We start from the raw sequence: 20,080 nt of genomic DNA on the forward strand, positions 1-20,080 counted from the left end.
GATCAGGGCTTGATCCATTACCGTTTTTTAGCTCACTGCACCATCCCAGCTCAGAACCTGGCTACATGCAAATTAGTCTGTCCCTGTCCCAGTGCATCATGGGAACAGGGCAGACCAAACTACCAAACCAATTCTTATACTGGGAAGGTAACAAGCTTCCGGGGACCGGTTTCTGGCATTACAGCTGTCTTCGGCCCGGCTTGCTTGAATCCTGATGGTGCAATGAGCAAGGGACTCACATCTGAGTATACCCTTCCACGCTTACGGTGGACAAAACGATTCAGAAAAGGGGGTGGTGATGGACAGAGTATCTGAATTAAGCAGAACACTCATACCCAGTCAACAGACAGAATTTAGAGATTATGTACATTTCTAGAGGAGTGATTTCATTGTTGTACACAGTGACAATTTAAACCAAGTTTTAAAATGCAACAAATTATTTTCGAATTCCACAGTGTTATTAAAACAAGAGGTAGAAAACAGCCAAGTGGCTTAGTGCATTTTACCGCGTTGGACATTTAGTCCGCAGAGGACAGTCAAGGCCAAGTGGCCGAAGGCACATATGTAACCAGAGGTATATGGCGTAATGTTGCACCTATAGAACATGCCATTCAATTTAGGCAGATCAGTGGGATGATTCAAGGTGGGATCTGTGCACGAGACTGACTACGGAATTTCTGTATGTTGGATGTTGCCTTGGGTTAGTTTCGTGTTCCCTGTCAAAAGGGGATAGACTGTGTGTCCCTAAGGTACAGTGTGGCATTGGAGCAAGCCATGCTCTAAATGCAGAAGTCTCTGTGGAAAGTGACCCTAAATTGTACCTATATACAACCCTATCACCGGGGTGTTCAACCTAAGGGTGATGTAGTGGTGAGTGGTGTTGTGGTGTGCAAGAAAGGAATTGTAGGTTCGCAGGGAAGGTAACCAAGGGCATACGGAGAAGAAGCGGTAAGTGCGGGTGGGGTCAATAAAAGGGGAGCGGGGGTGGGATTTATAGGGTAGGGTAAAGGGGGGAAGGGGGTTGGGAAGCCCCTGGGCCGAAAATGAATTAGTCTGGTAAGATTGTTGTGAGAATGTGGTATCTCAGTATCGGTTAATGCGGAACTGTGTCCGTGACCCAGGGATGGAGCTATGAAAGGGTAAACTATGCTAGCTTGTGAAATTTCAGAGTCCTGTCTCTGAAATCAGGGTAGAGGGCCCTCTCCCTTGAGACGGGTGGCTATAGAAATCAGTGATCACAGCAGCAAGAAGAAAAGTCCAGCAACAGAAAGGGAGGTGAAATTTACTGAGAAAGGTGCTGAGTCCTCATCCAATGTGGACGTACAACTCCTCATCTTCGTTCAGACCAAAGGGATTCTTAGAGTCGAGGCGGATGATGTACTGGGATTCCAGAATGCGTAGCTGTTTGACTCTATCGCCCCCTCTGGGGCTAGCAGGTACTCTGTCAATTCCAAAAAATGAAAAGCAGTTAACATCTTTATTGTGGTAACGTAGCCAGTGTCTTGCAGTCGCATAGTTGACATCAACATTCTTGATTGCCCTCATATGTTCAAGAATGCGTTTTTTGATGGGAAAAATGGTGCTGCCAACATAGAACTTACCACATGGGCATACAATCACATAGACACAGAAATCAGTGTTACAGTTCATAAATTTGCTAATGGCTTCAGTTTTCCCCGTTGGTAATGGGTATGACTTCGCATTTTTGCTAGTGCCACACGCCTTGCACTTAGCGCATTTAAAAAAGCCTTTCTGTTCATGTAGCCATGTATGCTTCTTGGGAACCCCCAAGTAACTCCTGACCAGCATATCTTTCAGGGAGCGTGCCTTTCTATAGGTAACCTGTGGCTGCTTGCTAACTGTACTCCCTATGATGGGGTAATTTTTCACAATGTGCCAGTGTCGCTTAAGTGTTTTTCGGATTTGATCAGCTTCCACATTGAATGTGGTGATCATTCTGACACAGTTGGTTTTGTCATTCCCTTTGTCAATTGACAACTTGTAGTAAGTTCCGTGTTCCGTGTTGTCAATTTGCTCCAATCTGGACTCAAAGTCCCAACATGCACCGTACTGCACGTATGCACTGAACATTACCCACTGGGGGTCCTGACAAGTATTTAAGATGCTGATTGGAGCCATCCGTGTTTGACTTCGAGCTGCCCATGAGGAAGAGGCTACGGCCTTGAAACGCGTCGGCACAAGAACTCTTGCACCTCAAGTGTAGATGCTGGTCTTTTCTATAATTAAAGCCGGTTTTGGCCACAACTGCTGTGAGTGCGTCTACAAGCTTTCGGGCTTTTTTGCATCAAAATGAATCACGCGGCTGCCCTGCCGTGGAAGATTGCACCGCTTCCACCAAGTAAAGGAGGGGCTGCGCGGCAGCATGGAACTTTGCCTAACGCCGCGGTCAGTACAGCGGATGTCAGTCACATAACCAGCGTGGCATTTGGGGGCCCACTGAGGGCGAAAACATTGCTTTTAATTTGAAAGGGAACACGGAACTTACTACAAGTTGTCAATTTGCTCCAATCTGGACTCAAAGTCCCAACATGCACCATACTGCACGTATGCACTGAACATTACCCACTGGGGGTCCTGACAAGTATTTAAGATGCTGATTGGAGCCATCCGTGTTTAACTTTGAGCTGCCCATGAGGAAGAGGCTACTGCCTTGAAACGCTTCGGCACAAGAACTCTTGCACCTCAAGTGTAGATGCTGGTCTTTTCTATAATTAAAGCCGGTTTTGGCCACAACTGCTGTGAGTGCGTCTTCAAGCTTTCGGGCTTTTTTGTGTATATATATATATACATATGTGTGTATATATATATATACATATGTGTGTGTGTATATATATATATATATATATATATATATATATATATATATATATATATATATATATATATATAATTATAATATTTCAAGATGAACAATGGCACTCTGTGGTACGTACCTTCACCATGAACCAGCAAGAATGTTTCAGTTAATAAATACAGGGGCCATCTCTGTGAACCCCCCCCGACAGCCAGAGTTGACGACTTACTCGGAAGGTTGATTATATGATGTAAACTTATTCACTGTAAGGCTTGTATCTGTGATTTCCTTGCTATGCCTCGGTCTTGTCTGATACAATTATGCTTTGAGGGGGGGGGGGGGGGGGTTCGCACTCCGACTCACCCACCAGCAGGTGTGCCCCAGGAGCATCATGGTAGATGCAGCCTCTTGATAGCGTGTGCGCTATTGCGATGAAAGTGTGTCGTAGCAAGGTTGCAGCACCAACTCTGGACACCGGTGTTTAGGAATTGTTGTTCCTCGTCAGCAGAGTGTAGGTTTTTCGGGGGTTAGCTGTGCAGGCTGCCAAGTGTTCTCAGGTATGTACCTCTCAGGCGCGGGTGCGAGATCCGAGCTCGTCAGCTCTAGCTCGAGGGAGCCAATCAACTTTGAGGGGGGGTTCGCACTCCGACTCACCCACCAGCAGGTGTGCCACAGGAGCATCATGGTAGATGCAGTCTCTTGATAGCGTGTGCGCTATTGCGATGAAAGTGTGTCGTAGCAAGGTTGCAGCACCAACTCTGGACACCGGTGTTTCGGAATTGTTGTTCCTCGTCAGCAGAGTGTAGGTTTTTCGGGGTTAGCTGTGCATCCTGCCAAGTGTTCTCAGGTATGTACCTCTCAGGCGCGGGTGCGAGATCCAAGCTCCTCAGCTCTAGCTCGAGGGAGCCAATCAACTTTGAGGGGGGGGTTCGCACTCCGACTCACCCACCAGCAGGTGTGCCCCAGGAGCATCATGGTAGATGCAGTCTCTTGATAGCGTGTGCGCTATTGCGATGAAAGTGTGCCGTAGCAAGGTTGCAGCACCAACTCTGGACACCGGTGTTTCGGAATTGTTGTTCCTCATCAGCAGAGTGTAGGTTTTTCGGGGGTTAGCTGTGCAGGCTGCCAAGTGTTCTCAGGTATGTACCTCTCAGGCGCGGGTGCGAGATCCGAGCTCCTCAGCTCTAGCTCGAGGGAGCCAATCAACTTTGAGGGGGGGGTTCGCACTCAAAATGAATCACGCGGCTGCCCTGCCGTGGAAGATTGCACCGCTTCCACCAAGTAAAGGAGGGGCTGCGCGGCAGCATGGAACTTTGCCTAACGCCGCGGTCAGTACAGCGGATGTCAGTCACATAACCAGCGTGGCATTTGGGGGCCCACTGAGGGCGAAAACATTGCTTTTAATTTGAAAGGGAACACGGAACTTACTACAAGTTGTCAATTTGCTCCAACCTGGACTCAAAGTCCCAACATGCACCATACTGCACGTATGCACTGAACATTACCCACTGGGGGTCCTGACAAGTATTTAAGATGCTGATTGGAGCCATCCGTGTTTAACTTTGAGCTGCCCATGAGGAAGAGGCTACGGCCTTGAAACGCTTCGGCACAAGAACTCTTGCACCTCAAGTGTAGATGCTGGTCTTTTCTATAATTAAAGCTGGTTTTGGCCACAACTGCTGTGAGTGCGTCTTCAAGCTTTCGGGCTTTTTTGTGTGTGTATGTATATATATATATATATATGTGTGTATATATATATATATGTATATATATATATGTATATATATATGTATATATATATATGTATATATATATATGTATATATATATATATATATATATATATATATATATATATATATATATATATGTATATGTATATGTATATATATATATCAAGATGAACAATGGCACTCTGTGGTACGTACCTCCACCATGAACCAGCAAGAATCAAGAATGTTTCAGTTAATAAATACAGGGGCCATCTCTGTGAACCCCCCCCCGACAGCCAGAGTTGACGACTTACTCGGAAGGTTGATTATATGATGTAAACTTATTCACTGTAAGGCTTGTATCTGTGATTTCCTGTGCTATGCCTCGGTCTTGTCTGATACAATTATGCGTTAAAACCTGCAGCTGTGTTGTACACCACTGTAATTTTTTTCTATGCAGTTAATAAAAAGATTTAAAAAAAATAATAATAAAAAAAGAATGTTTCACTCCTCTCTGCTGGATTTTTTGACAACTCACCCGAAATGTTGTCTAAAAAAACTGATATTGAATGACATTGGTATCAGGTTAATTTAAAGAGAAAGGTGGCGCATACATGAAAGGAACAGTTTCAGATACCAGTAGAGGCCAGTCTTGACCGATATTTATTTAAAGCATTTTTGAAAGGCGTATCTGCATTCTAATTGATTAAACACAATGGTCAATATGTACAAAAGCATTTTTGCAGTCACAACCGTCCGTTTTGCAGAATCTGGCCGTTTACGACGGCAAAAATGCTTTTTCATATGTACAATGCGCAAATTGCGAGTTGGTAACATGTTACCAAATTGCAATTAGTGTTTAACGATTCGGTATTTAGAAGGGCTTGTTTAGGTTGTCCCTTCCAAATACAGAATCGCAATTGTATCTATGAATCTTTTGTGCCCTAATCACGGTCTTAAAACATTCATATTTTACAGACACCTCAAAGGAGATGGGGACCATTTGCAAATGGGAAGGGGTCCCCAAGGGAACACGTTTCCATTTTTGAATGTTGAAACAAGTAATTTTTAAGAGCAGGCAAGGGTCCAACTGTCCAGTGATTACTGTTAAAAAATTTAACTTAAATGTTTCATTTTATTTTTTCAAATGTATCTTGTTTTCCTCTATGGAAAACGAACTGCAATAAAGGAGAAAAAAAGATTGCTTTATTAAAAAAGCAATCATAGACCTGGTGTCTTCTGACCTCAGCAGACCACTGTCCCTGTGATGGCTGCGATTCCTAATGGGCTGCAAATTGCGACCTACCGCATAAATCTTCATGAGGTAGGTCAATTTATCGAACCCATTAGGAATCACTATTTTATCTATACTTATTTTGGGCCTTAGGAATTGCGATTAACTAATTGCAATTCGGTAAGAATTAGGAAATCGAAATTCCTATTTTCTATACATATGGCCCAATGTTATTCCTTTGGGATCTGTTTCGAAATGCCACTTCTTACTAGCACCAAGCCTGCTTCCAGCCTATGGTTCAGTTTCACATCTTATGCAAGATACTGCGATATAACCTCATAGTGTCTTTAATTGTTTTGTTTTGCCCAACAGCAAACCGTGAGTGAGCGGCCTTATATTCAGAAGTTATTTCGACCAGTTGCATCAGATGGACAACTGCACACACTTGGCGATCTAATTAAGGAAGTGTGTCCTGTTGCAATCCCTTCAGAAGGTATGACATATTGTTTTCTAAGTATACCACCTTATATATCATTTTGTGTGATTTCTAGACAATAGATTATTGTTTAACAATGAGAAATGTATGAAAGATTACCTTCTTAAGGCAGATATTTTTCTAGCATTTCCCCTCTAAACCACGTTCTTTAAGATTTATTGTGTAGTGCCATGGACTGTGTATGTGTTCAACAGTCTGGGGATTTATTGCATCTCACCTACTTTATCTCATGTAGAGTATGCCTTGCCTTGGATGGATGATAAAGGAAACAGATACCTCTGATAGAGACATCTAGCTGCAGATTCCTTTCTTTGAAATCCCCTAGATGTCAAACTGGATCCAGAAGATTTTTCTTGAGCAATACCCCTGCGCACCGGTTGGCCTCATTCGGCTCCATGTGGTGTCGTCCGCGCTGGAAGTGATGTCCGTGTCACCTATAAAGGCGCCACCGTGGCTCGTTGGTGTCACTTCTTTTCTTTCCACGCCAGCCAGCGCAGATCCGCTGGATTTTTTACGTTTTGTCGTTCTTTTTTTAGGTTTCCTCCTGGTGTGTTGAGGAATGTCATTGAGGAAGACAGGTCATTTTGCTGTGACTGACCTGTGTTTGTAGTGCTTGGAGCGCAGCCACGACTCCAAGTCGTACTCTGAATGCCGGGCCATGGCACCCATGGCTTGAGGGAGTGGTCCCTAAAGCTGCTCGCGGCCCAGTATGCGACTCTGCGAAAGTCATGGACCCACTCAAGAGGAAGGTTGCGGGACTGTTCCAGGAGTCCAAAGTCCTCTTTGTCCCACTCCAAATTGTTGGGGCACTCTGGTAAGGCACAAAAAACAAAAGAGATAAAAACTCGCTTTGACTTCTCCTTGTTAATTGGTGAACGCGACAAATGAACATCGGCATTCGAGGCATGGTTCCTCGGAACCTGCCCTTGGGCCAACAACACGCCTCCCCTCTTTTCCGGGAGCCGGAGTGACCCCAGCTCAGATCAAAGAATTTTACATGGCCTTGCTCCTCATTTTTGAGCAGCGCAACCCCTGTGGCATTCCTTTGTGCCTTGCAGGGTCGGAGGGAGCTCCATCTGGTAGTGCGCCAGCGACCCCGGCACCGATGGGCCCCATGGATCTGTACCAGCGCAGGTCATGTCTCTGCGACCTTCCCTGATGCTGGCCAGATGCCCCCTATGGCTCTGGCGCCCACCGGCATGACCAGCCCCGTTCTGATGCTCTGCGACAGAGCCTGCACGCATCGGCTGACACCGAATCCAGGACCAACAGGACCCATGCATCCTAGTTTAGAGCCTGAGGTCTATTCCAACGGACTAAGCCTCCGGGAGCAATGAATGGGGTCACTGGACCCTTTAGAATACCATTATGAACAAGAAATTTACTTGTGTGATGAACTGGCTGATGCCAGTGGACTGGATACGTCTCCAGATACCGACATGCTTTCACCCCCCTACTGTGGCTATGGAGAAGAGAGCTACTTATGTTATGGTGGTGCGGTGGGCGACTGAGGTCCTCAACCTTCAGTTGCCCTTGGTGGCGGTCAAAACGAATATCTTGATGGAGGTCCTGCAACCATGAGTCTCCTCTTCTGAACCCCTACTTCTGTTTAACAAAGCACTCACCGAAGTCCTTCGGGGGACCTGGTCCACACCCAACACAGGGCCCAATGTTAATATTACGATTGCCCACCGCCTCACACCGCCCAAAATTTCCTTATCTAACACCCTACACCTTAGAGCTTGGTAGTCCAACCCTCCACTTCCCATGGCGCGTTCCATGCCAATTCCCTTGACAGGAAATCTAAGAGGCTGGATAGCTTAGGTAAGGAAATGTTTTCTTTCCCCAGCCTTGCATTGCGGTCAGTGAACACTGCATCCGTATTGGGCTGCTATTCCCTCACACTGTGAGAAACGGTTGCACAAGTGCTACCACAGGTCCTGGAGAAGTCCTGAGCCATTCTCTCTCGAACGGTTACAGACAGGAGAGATGCAGCGATGTTTACTATGCGCTGTGGCTTGAACGCAACTCACTCACTAGGCAGACTGTTAGTTAATTGTGGCACTCAGATGCCACGCCTGGCTGAGAACATCTGGCTTTTCAGCAATGTCCAGGCTTCCCTCATGGACATGCCGTTCAGTGGCACCTGTCTGTTCGGCGACAAGGCAGACTCTGCTCTGTTGAGCTTTGAGAACTCCTGGGCTACGGCCCCCCATCCCCGGCAGCTGCAGCCTCCAAACCCTCCCAGTCTTATCCGTTTAGATCATAGGCATCCAGTTGATGGCATGATCCGCCATCACTTCCACCACTGGCATAGCATAACATCGGACAGGTGGGTTCTGCAGACCTTCTGAAGGGGCTACTCCCTCCCCTTCAAGATTACCCCTACCTCCAGGCCTCCATCCTATGACCGGCTGACAGAGGATCATCTATCTCTGCTCCGGGAGGAAGTCATGGCTCTCTTGTCCAAGGGAGCCATAAAGAGGGTTCCGGTGCCAGAAGTAGGCTGTGGTTGTTATTGCCACTTCTTTCTGGTTCCGACAAAGGACAAGGGTCTTCATCCTGCCCTAGCTCTCCGAGCCTTCAACATCTGCCTCTAAAAGTAGAAATTCAAGATGCTAGTATTCACTCAGGTCTTGGCTGCCCTGGACCCAGGAGACTGGATGGTAACGTTGAACTTGTTGGATGCCTATTTTCACATTCCCTTCATGCTGGCCCATCAGTGTTACCGGTGTTTTATAGTAGGCTGCTCCGTGCTCCCTTTTGACCTTACCAGCACCCCTCGGGTGTTCACCAGGGTGATGGTGTTGGTCACAGCCTATCTGCCCAGGTCAGGGGTGCCAGTCTTCCCCTGTCTCGACTACTGGCTGCTGAATGCGGGCTCGCCCCTGGCTGTCATCTCCCAACTCCATACTACGGCGGACCTCCTTTATTTGCTGGAGTTCACTAGCAGCATGGCAAAGTCACACCTGACACCCTCTCAGATGCTCCCTTTCATCTGAGCTGGTCTGGACACCGTGCAGTTTTGGGCCTATCCGCTCGAGCACCAAGTCCAGGATATTCACTCTGTGACACTGATGTGTCAGCCTCTATCCTGGATTCGGTGAGACTGACTTTGAGGCTGCTGGGCCTCCTGCATCCTGTTAGTGACATATGCCCGATGGCATATGTGGGCTCTGCAGTGGCACCTGAAGTTCCAGTTGGCACATCATCATGGAAATCTCTGCGACATGGTCCAGATCTCAGAGGGAACTGCAATGGGCCTGCAGTGGTGGCTAAAGAACTGCTGCTTTCTTGATGCTGCCCGACCAACCCTCCTTATTTAAATCTCCAATTGTAAATAGATTGTACATATGTTCTAACCTTCCCCTTTCATTATGCCTCAGTGGCGCCTTAATTTGGTTCTCACATTTCTTATGTTTGCTCTCTTCGAGGCCTCTCACAATTGTCCCCTCATGCTGCTCACCAGCAACACAGCCTTTCTTGTGGCAATTACATCGGTCAGGAGGGTGATCGAGCTTTAAGATCCAAGCCTCCCTTTCTAACAGTTTTCCCCAATAAACTGACTTCTCTTGCCTACCAAAAGGGGTAACTCCTTTTTATGTGGGCCAATCTGTAACCTGCCCACTTTCTACACTCCTCCACATCCCTCTAAAGAAGAAGAGCGACTCCACCGTCTACCCAAAACTAGCATTTTCATTTTACCTTGACCTCAAATGAGAGTTTCGGGTGGACGACCAACTCTTCGTGCAGTGGGTTGGTGCAAAGAAAGGTCGAGCGGTGCAGAAACGGACCATCTCTCGATGGCTCATTCTCTGTATGAAGATCTGCTATGCATTGGCAAAGAAGCTACCTCCTGAGGGCTTAAGAGCTCAGTCCACTAGAGTTAAGGCTGCGACCACTGCACAGTCTTAGACATCTGCCAGGCAGCAACGTGGGCTTTTCTGCGCATGTTTACCAAGCATTACTGAATAGACAGTCCTGTCCGCAAGGCCGGCAATTCGCTCGTTCCATCATACAGGACTTTTTAGTCTAAATTTGTCTGGAGACCTACTTCTGAAGATGGTATAGCGTGGATATCTATTCAAAGGTAAGGACTCTGTGGCTAGAGGTCTCTATCAAATGAAGAAGTTGCTTACCTTCAGTAACATCTTCTCTAGTAGAGACAATATCTAGCTGCAGGTTGCTTACCGACCCATTTATCCTTTGCTGTTTGCCGTTACTTCTATGTGTGTCCAGTGGCTCCGGGCTTAGACTGATACCTTGCACCTAAGCCACCTGCCCAGAGAGCTTTCAGTTTTTGGCCACATCCTATGTCAAATTTGTGTGCCACTTACACCCAGAAGGCATGGCTTTTGGCTCTGCTCTTCGAGCTACGAGGTAGGGCTGGCACTTTGCCTGCTTTGGTAACAGAGATCTCTCAATACTTTTTTCAGTCATGCATAGTGGGCTCTTTGTCTGGGGAGTGGCTTTGGTGATGCCTCATACCATGGCCCCAGATCCTCCTGGCACAACAGTAAGTCATGCTTAGGTTAACTCCTTCCAGTGCCAGTATCTAGCTGCAGGTTGCTTACCGACCCATTTATCCTTTGCTGTTTGCTGTTACTTCTGGGCATCCTTTTCAGCCATATTTCAGATAGACAATTGTCCCTCAAGCTCAAATCACATAAAAATATGTAGAAAATGGAATCAATCTCATGCCCGATATTCTCTCGCGAGTGAAGACCCGCCCTGAAATTTATAACCCAAAGGAGTTAGGGCTGATATTACAGTGCCAAAACCCAAAAATGACTTGCTAACTCAGTGGAACATGAAACCTATCGAGGGCCACCATAAATGTGGGAATTGTGTGGCATGTCCCAATACCATCGAAGGGAAAGAATTTTGCCATTCAGGAATAAAATGGAAACATCAGGATTTCTCAAATTGCAGAACTAAGCATGTTATCTATGTGATACAGTGTCCGTGCATGTTGATTTGCATTGGCAAAACAAGCCAACACGTAAATATGCGAATCAGCCAACATCGCTCACGCATCAAGAAGAAAGTTATGACCGCATCCATGGTTCAGCACTTTGTCGAGAAAGGCCACGATGAACATGACTTCAAATGGTCTATCCTGTTCACGGCCAAGCAAACCAATCGCTGTCTTGATGTAGAAAGAGTCCTTTTACAAAAGGAAGCTTACCTCATTCTAAAATTCAATAGCACTCAGACAGGGTTGAATAACCTATCTGAAGTTGCAAGACTATGAAATTTCTTCTTCACTTGGACCGAATTGGCAGTTAGTGACCACTGACCCTCATCTCATTTTAATCTTTGGGTTTGAGCCTTCTTCCTTAATGAAAAACAGTGACCTTGGTGCTGCGCGGATTAAGGCACTAGCCACTACGCACAGGAAGCCCTTCAGTTCACATACTGCGTTTTAGTGGCAGGCCGACACGGTAGCCGCAAACACAACATGTCCTTGGGCATAATGAATAACTACATGACTAGCTTGCGACATTTCTCTAGCCACACATACCTTTAATCCATGTCCCACACTGCAATCGGGGATTTTAATTGAAAAGATAGATTTCACTACAAGTACCACAATCCTCGGGTCTGAGCATGACATAAAGCACGCCCACAAAACGAGCGGCCATCTTTGTTGAGATCGACCAGGACGTTTGTTACATCCAGAGTGACTCGAGAAATAGGTAAGAGCTTTGCCAGATTTGTGGTAAAACCAGCTTGACTAAGCGCGTTATCCAAAGGGGTTACAAAGTTCCCCTTTTGTCTTTTACAGTACTCAAACATGTGTGGCAGAAAACCGCCGTATAAATCACTTTAGATGATCAGGTAAGGGCCTCATTGCTCCAATGGAGCCCCCCAATAAGCTAGAATTGTTTGAAAGGCAGGACAGCAGCATTGAAACGTTTTTAAATGTTTTGCAGCTCTGCAATTTCACGACATGGAATGTTTGAAAGTGTACATGTGTTGAGTAAACTCCACATACAACGCGAAGAATCAGAAAGGAATCTGCCAACAACGAATACAAAGGTAGGCCACATAATGGCTTTCACACTAGGCTAGAGAGGCTCTAGGTTCCAATAATTTACACTTCGCATTTTCCTAACGGCCCCCTGCACCTTTCACTGCCAAAACGTTGGGGAATTAAAGAAAGAAAAATTTCCGAGTATAACAAGAGAGTCTTCCACAGTCCACCTCCTAAATCTGGTATGTAGTCTTAAGTCGGAGACATTGCATTGGTCATTTGTGCAACTGTAATGGAGATAAACAATGAGATGTTTAAACACAAAACGTTATTGTTTTGTTGTTCACATCATACAGACAAAAGAAAAAAGGTCCTGATGAGATTCCAGGAACTGGTTTCCTGTAATCGAAACGCGTCGGCATACTTGGAGGCACAGGCACACTTGGAGGCACATTTGAAGGAATAATTTACTCACAAGAACCATTTGTTAGCTTTAACACCATGAAAGAGTATCATTACTTTGACTCTATTCCTTACACTCTCCTTCCTTCCTGCCTTTCTTTTCCTCCTTTTGATTTTGCCTCTCATTTATTGAGATTAAGTACACATCAATTTAATGTGTTTTTGTTGCGATTATGTTTTTTTTGAGTTTGTGTAGATACATTGTGACATGTTTTGTTTATAAATTGGTTTGTATAGTATTGTAAATATATGTACAGTTTGTCCTATCTTTGCTAATGAATATATATGTAAAAAAACTTTGAAAGTAAAAAAAGAAGTCAAAGGTATAAAATATAAGTACATGGTCAGAATTCAATAAAGAGTATTCTTGACCCTCATTAATTGTTCTTGTTTTTTTTAAAAAGAGTGGTCTAGGCATTTGTGTGTTTTTTGCATTTATATATGGTCCAGCCTTGTCCACGTCCAAAAAGGACCTAACTCCTTTGGGTTATAAACTTACACCCAGAAGGCATGGCTTTTGGCTATGCTCTTCCAGCTACGAGGTAGGGCTTGCACTTTGCCATGCTTTGGTAACAGAGATCTCTCAATACTTTTTTTCAGTCATGCACAGTGGGCTCTTTGTCTGGGGAGTGGATTTGGTGATGCCTCATACCATGGCCGCAGACCCACATTGCCCAACAATAAGTCATGCTTAGCTTAACTCCTTCCAGTGCCCACAAAGTCCAGTGCATAAATATTTTTTTGTGAAATAATTTTATTTTATTCAGTGCTTGGTTTCTTGGACATGACCAATAGGCTTTACGTGCTTCTTATGACCTACAGAGTCTATTGTGCTTGGCCTTAAGCGTTGCTCATTTCTTCAATTATGTAGTCTAGTTTTTATATGTGTTGGATTGAGTTGTAGATACTGTAGCATGGTTTGAACTTGATGTGTCCTCGGAGGGTAGCCAGAGACGGTCTTGAAAGGCTAGGGTTAATGTAGTCATGCTTCATTTTTCTCTTGAAAACTGTATGGTCTTCACAGGGCTGAGGATAGATTCTTTGATGCCGTAACGCAGAGCTTCACCTCTTGTGATATGTGAGAGGCAGATCATACAGTATATGCACAATGTGTGGTTTAAGCCAGTACCAGGATACTGAACATCTGTATGAAACAAGTTATAAAAGTATTATAAAATGTTTGTGTACAAATTTCAAGGAGAACTTATTATTATCCAGCTAATGTGGTAAGCACTCCATTGGCATTCTATAGGTTTTTATACTTCAAAGATGGGACTTCCTTTCACTTGATTCTCTTAAGCAAGGATTTCTAAGAGAAGACCTGATCTGTGCCAGTTTATCATCTTAACCACTGACTATGTAAACTATTTCCATTGGTTTCAGCGTATGCACATATAACGTTTATGGATGTATTGAAAACCTAAAATGGATCCCTTTCTGTGTTTAAAAGGCATACTCTACAGTAATTTGTTTTGTAAAATACATGCTAAAATACATAATTTCATGGTTTTAGGGGACCTCGGTATACATGTGGATTCACCCTCTGGCCTGCACAGTCACCTTCTATTAGAAAACATGTCCTCAGGGGACATGCAACAATATGTGACCCAGCTCACCAAAGTAGCGGCCCATATCTTGGACACCATTTTCTCTAATGGCCAGGTTATGGTGTCAGATATCAAACCGCATGAATGACCATGCTTTTATACACTGCAAATGTAGGGTGGATCAGTGCCCTCGTGGACACAAGACCTATTTCCCCCTATCCTGTAGAAACTGGCTGCAGTCTCTCCCTCAGTTTAGCCTCTCCTTGAGTAAGCATACTCCACACATGAGTGGGGCCATAGACATCGATGCCCTGTCGGTCAACCCCATTAAACACATGCCAATACCATTGCCCCCATTAAACCTAGGGAGGCCTATTTCAGTGGTCAAATGACAGTCTGTGCCTTGGTTTAATGAGGAGCTCAAAGATCTGCGCAAACAATGCAAGAAACTAGAAAGGGGATGGAGGTAACATTTTCACCTTAAGCATAAAATAACTTGTAAGAATATCTTAAACGAATACCACCAGACAATGTAGAAAGCCCAATCTGATAGAGACTTCTAGCTGCAGATTCCTTACTGGATCCGGGAATTTTTGCTGAGCAATACCCCATGCACGCGACTTCAACCGGCTGCATTATGCTCAGCGTGACGTCAATGGCGTCGGTAGCATCAGTTATGACGTCACAGTGCCAACATAGGCGCCACCCAGGCCCCCGGACGTCAGTTCTTTTCTTTCCGCACCAATTAAGAGCTGATCCGGGAAGAGCTATCCCTCTGCTGCTTTTTGGCAGGCTTTTTTCTGAACTTTTGTCAAAATTTTGGACGACTTTGTGTGCGAGGGACGTAGGGTAGGAAGCCAGGTTTTAAGCCGTGCAGGATTTGTTCCTGCACAATGTCGGTTATCAATCCCCGCCGAGTATGTCTATGGTGTCTTGAACTCAACCACGATTCAAAGTCGTGTTCAGACTGCCGGGCCATGGCTCCGAAGACCTTGAGGGAGCAGGCGTTGAAGTTGCTCGCAACCCGGCAGTCAACACTGTTGAGCGAGACCCCAAGGAGGTCATGATCCCATTGAAAGAAGAGGAGGTCGTGGGATCGCTTACTGAGCCCTAAGTCCTTTTCCTCCCATTTGAGGTCATCTGGACACTCTGGGAAGAGGCACAAGAAGAAGTCCAAGCGGACTTCGACTTCACCTCAACTAGCGTCCGTCATCTAAAGAGGTAAGGAGCACCTATCCTCTAGGCACAGTTCTGCGGAGCCGGAACCAGAGACGACTTTGCGCCTCCCACCATTTCCGGGAGCCAGAGCGATTTCAGCACAAATTAAGGATTTTTACGAGGTCATGCGCCTAGTATTGGAGCGGAATGACCCCGTTGGTGAGTCCTTTGTCCCCATGTGGCCGGATGGGGCCCCATGGGGTTCGAAGCAGTCCGCTTCGGCCACTGCGCCGGTGGGCCCTCAGGGATCCGATCTCTGGATCCAGTTCGATGCCGGTCTTACCAACACGGCCTTCCCCGGTGCCGAACTCAAAGTCGGTGCCAGCAGCGGTTGTCAGTGACGCAAGTCCCATCCTCATCCCCGACGACAAAGAGCCGGAACGGTGTCGTACGATGCCGATTCCATAATCGACAGAACCCAGGGGCTCTATGTTGTCACCTGAGCACTATGTGGACGTGCTGGGCTCAGGAGAGGAATGGGAGGAGTCTGGAGCCCTGCTAGAGAACCTGGATGTCTCTGAGGTAGCAATTTACTGGTATGGGGAACTTGGGGAAGACAGTGGTTTGGCTACTTCCCCAGACTCTGACATGCCCTCTCCACCTACAGTGGCTACGGAGGGAGGGCGTCCTATGCTATGGTGGTTAAGAGGGCAGCTGAGGTCCTTGCACTGGAACTGCTCACAGTGCAGGTCAGGACTAATCTCCTGACCGAAGTGCTTCAACCCTGGGCTTCCACCTCTTTACCCCTTTTGCCCTTTAATGAGGCACTTACGGGCGTCCTACTAGGAACTTGGTTCAAGCCTAGCACAAGGGCTCCTGTGAACACGACGATTGCACACCGCCAGCGCCCAGCACCTGGCGACCCAAAGTACCTCATCCAACACCCCACCCCTGAAAGTTTGGTGGTGCAGTCCTCTACTTCCCAGGGCGCATTACATTTCACCCCTCCAGATAGGAAATCCAAGAGACTGGACTAATTTGGGGAAAAGATGTTTTTGTCCTCCAGTCTGGCATTGTGGTCGGTTAATACCGCATGCTTATTTTGCCGACTCTCCCACTCTCTTTGGGAGATGGTTGCACAGGTGCTGCCACAACTCCCGGAGGAGGCCCGGGCTTTACTCTCCCAGGCTGTCAAGGACGGGAGAGATGCGGCAAAATTCACCATACGGTGTGGTTTGGATACGACTGATTGGCTCGGCAGGTCTATTTCAACTACAGTGGCCTTGAGGCACCACGCCTGGCTTCGTACAACTGACTTCTTGGGGGATGTCCAAGCCAATTTGATAACCATGCCCTTTGATGGAACCCGCCTTTTTTGGGAAAAGGCAGACTCGGCCCTAGTCAGGTTCAAGGACTCTCGAGCTGCGGCCAGATCCTTGGGCCTCTCCTCCACTTCTTGTGGCCAGTCTTCCTTTCTCCCCTTTTGGGACAACGGAAGGGCTTTCCAGCCTTGTCAACCCTAGCCACCGTCCTGCATAGACTGCCCAAGCCGTGCGTGGACGTGGATGCAGTACATTCCGTCCTCGGAATGGAGGCCGGAAGTTGTTTACCACACTGCCCCCGGCAGTCACAGCCTCCAAGCACTCCTAGGCTGATTCTGCAGGACCATACTACTCCAGTGGGTGGGAGAATTCGTCATCATATCCCCTGCTGGAGATCTATAACATCAGACAAGTGGGTCTTGCAGATCATCCAGGAGAGCTATTCTCTTCTTTTCCTTTCTGTTCCTCCTCCTATTCTGCCGAGTCAGGAACGGCTGGCGGAGGATCACTTAAAGCTGCTCCAAGAGGAAGTTACAGCTCTTTTGGCCAAAGGAGCTATCGAAAGGGTTCCAGTTTCAGAAGTAGGCAGTGGTTGTTATTCCCGCTACTTTCTGATTTCGAAAAAGAACAAGGGGCTGCGGCCTATTTTGGCTCTTCGGACCGTAAATCTCCTCCTCAAAAAGGAGAAATTCAAAATGCTCACATTGGCTCAGGTCTTGTCTGCCTTAGACCAAGGAGACTGGATGGTGGCGTTGGACCTGCAGGATGCATATTTTTAACATTCCTATCCTGCCGGGCCACAGGCGATACCTACGGTTCAAGGTAGGCCACGAGCACTTTCAGTTTACGGTGTTCCCCTTTAGCCTTACCAGTGCCCCTCGGGTGTTTACCAAGGTGATGTCGGTGGTTGCAACTCATCTGTGAAGGTTAGGGGTTTCAGTCTTCTCCTACCTCGACGACTGGCTGTTGAAAGCGTCCTCGCCCCAGGCAGTCGTCTCCCACCTTCAGACTACGGCGGACCTCCTGGGTTCCGGAGTTCTCTATAAACATGCTGAAGTCACAGCTGACTCCTTCTCAGACGCTCCCTTTCATCTGTGCTGTTCTTGACACAGTGCAGTTTTGGCTTATCCTCAAGAGCAGCGAGTCCAGGATATTCAGGTTATGATTCCGATATTTCAGCCTCTACCCTGGATTTCGGTGATGTTGACTCTGAGGCTGTTGGGCCTCATGGCCTCCTGCATCCTGTTGGTAAGACATGTGAGATGGTGTATGCGGGCTCTGCAGTGGGACTTGAAGTTCCAATGAGCACAGCACCAGGGAAATCTCATTGACGTGGTTCAGCTCTTGGAAGGAATTGCGAAGGATATGCAATGGTGGTTAACGAACTGAGATTGGGTCAAAGGCAGACCTTTCTCTCTTCCCCAACCAGATTTCACAATTGGATGGATGTGTCAATTCTGGGATGGGGCGGCCCTTGGGAGAGATGGAGATCAGGGGTCACTGGTCTCTGGCAGAGACGGGGCTCCACATAAACTTGTTGGAGTTCCGAGCAATTTGCTTGGCATTGAAAGCATTTCTTCCCTCTGTCAAGGGGAAGTTAGCGCAGGTGTTCACGGACAACACCACCGCCATGTGGTACAGTGTTAGAAATGGGATTTTTGGTATACTAGGGCATGTGCCAAAGCCAGGCAGAAACCACCACCAGTCAGGATAAGGGAGTTGCACTCCTAAAATAACCCCTGCTCATCCCCTTGGTAGCTTGGCACGAGCCGCCAGGCTTATTTTAGAGGCAGTCTAAACCACAGTGCAAGCAGCGGCGTAGATTTCGGCGGGGAGCTGCATCGTCAAGAATACCAAGGCGTCATCGTAAAGCGAGGCGGTGCGGTGTGAGCAGCGGCATTAGCAGGCGGTGTCGGTGAGACCAGGGTCACGTTGCGGCGGTGCCCTCTGCGGTGCCTTCTGGACACAGAGTCAGCAGCGGCATTGTAGACGTAATCTGGTTGCTTTTCTTCTGTTGCAGCATAAAACACACAGTTCCCAGTGCTGAGGGCAGAAGAACTTGAAGTCTTTGCTGTTCCTGAGACTTCTTGAACAGGGGACAAGCTCTACCTCAAGCCTTGGAGAAACTCACAAAAGTAGATTGCAGAAAGTTCAGTCCAGTCCTTTCACTGCCCAAGACAGAAGCAGCCACTGCAGGCCAACACAACAAAGTACACAGCAATGTGGTAGTTCCTCCTCACATCTTCTCCAGCTCTTCTTCTTGGCAGTCTTCTTGGTCCAAAAAAGTTTTAAAGGTCAGGGATTTGGGCCCCAATATTTATATCCCAAAATCCTTTGATCTCCTAGGCAGAGGGTGTCTGTGCCCAGTCAGAACCAGTTCTGCCTTCTCTGATGTGACTTCCTGGCAGGAGGTGGAGACGGCATGGTCAGAGGCCGACCAGTGCCTTTGAGGTGCAAGGAAATCTCCTCCCCCTTGCCCAAGTGCAGCCCAGGTCTATTCAACCCTTTCATGACCCACCTAGACTATCTGGAGCCACTCCTGCTCCCCAGCCTCCTGTCATCCAAAACCCAGACAGGCAAGCCACATTCCAGCAGAGGCACACAGGATGGCTGAACAAGAAAAGACCTACTTTCGAAAAGTGGTATTTTCAAACACAGAATGTAAAACTCACATTCACTAAAAGATGCATCTTTAGATTCTGAGTTCAGGCATTCAAAACTTTATTTTCCTACCTAATTCGCTGGGCCAGTTATGTTCATAAGATGTTATAAACAAACTCCCCATTCTGTCGTATGGGGAACAGGTAGCCTTCCAGTAGTGAAAAACGAAATTGGCCGTAATTCACTATCAGGACATGCCACCCACACCAGGGCATGTCCTACCTTTCACATACACTGCACCCGGCCCACAGGGGTACCTTGGGCCTACCTTAGGGGTGGCTGACATGTAAGAAAAGGGAAGGATGAGGGTCTGGCAAGTGTGTGCACTGGCCAATTTTATTTTTATTTTTAAACATATTTTTATTATAGCGAAGATATAAAAAAGGCACAAAGCATACAGTCATCAACACCGTTGATATGTAACCGGTAAGAACATGCAGTCCCAATGTCAATACACAGCCATATATGGCCCACATCCCGGAGGCTGGGCGGCGTAGGAGTAAAGCATGTATAATAGAAGGGAAAATTGCATTTGTGCTCCAAGGATTTGATACTTATCAGTGTCTTCGCCAGTTTTCTCATTTCGCACTCTCATATTACGTACCAGTTTAACAATAACTAATTACCCCATGAATGGCATCGCTAGTACTGATCTGAATAAAGTAGGACATTTGTGTGAGGGCCAGCTAAGGCACAG

At 46.8% G+C, this 20,080-nt stretch overlaps 1 protein-coding gene across 2 annotated transcripts in view; it reads left to right on the forward strand.

Moving 5' to 3' along the window:
• Positions 1-20,080, forward strand: part of ATG5 (autophagy related 5) — a 599,844-nt gene that overhangs the window by 506,033 nt on the left and 73,731 nt on the right. For both annotated transcript variants that reach the window (XM_086926702.1, XM_086926703.1), the window contains exon 7: positions 6,133-6,253. In XM_086926702.1, coding sequence (XP_086782828.1) covers positions 6,133-6,253 — 121 coding nt within the window. The remainder of the gene's footprint in view (positions 1-6,132; positions 6,254-20,080) is intronic.

Source organism: Lissotriton vulgaris, chromosome 6, assembly GCF_964263255.1.
Source record: "Lissotriton vulgaris chromosome 6, aLisVul1.2, whole genome shotgun sequence".
NCBI lineage: Eukaryota > Metazoa > Chordata > Amphibia > Caudata > Salamandridae > Lissotriton > Lissotriton vulgaris.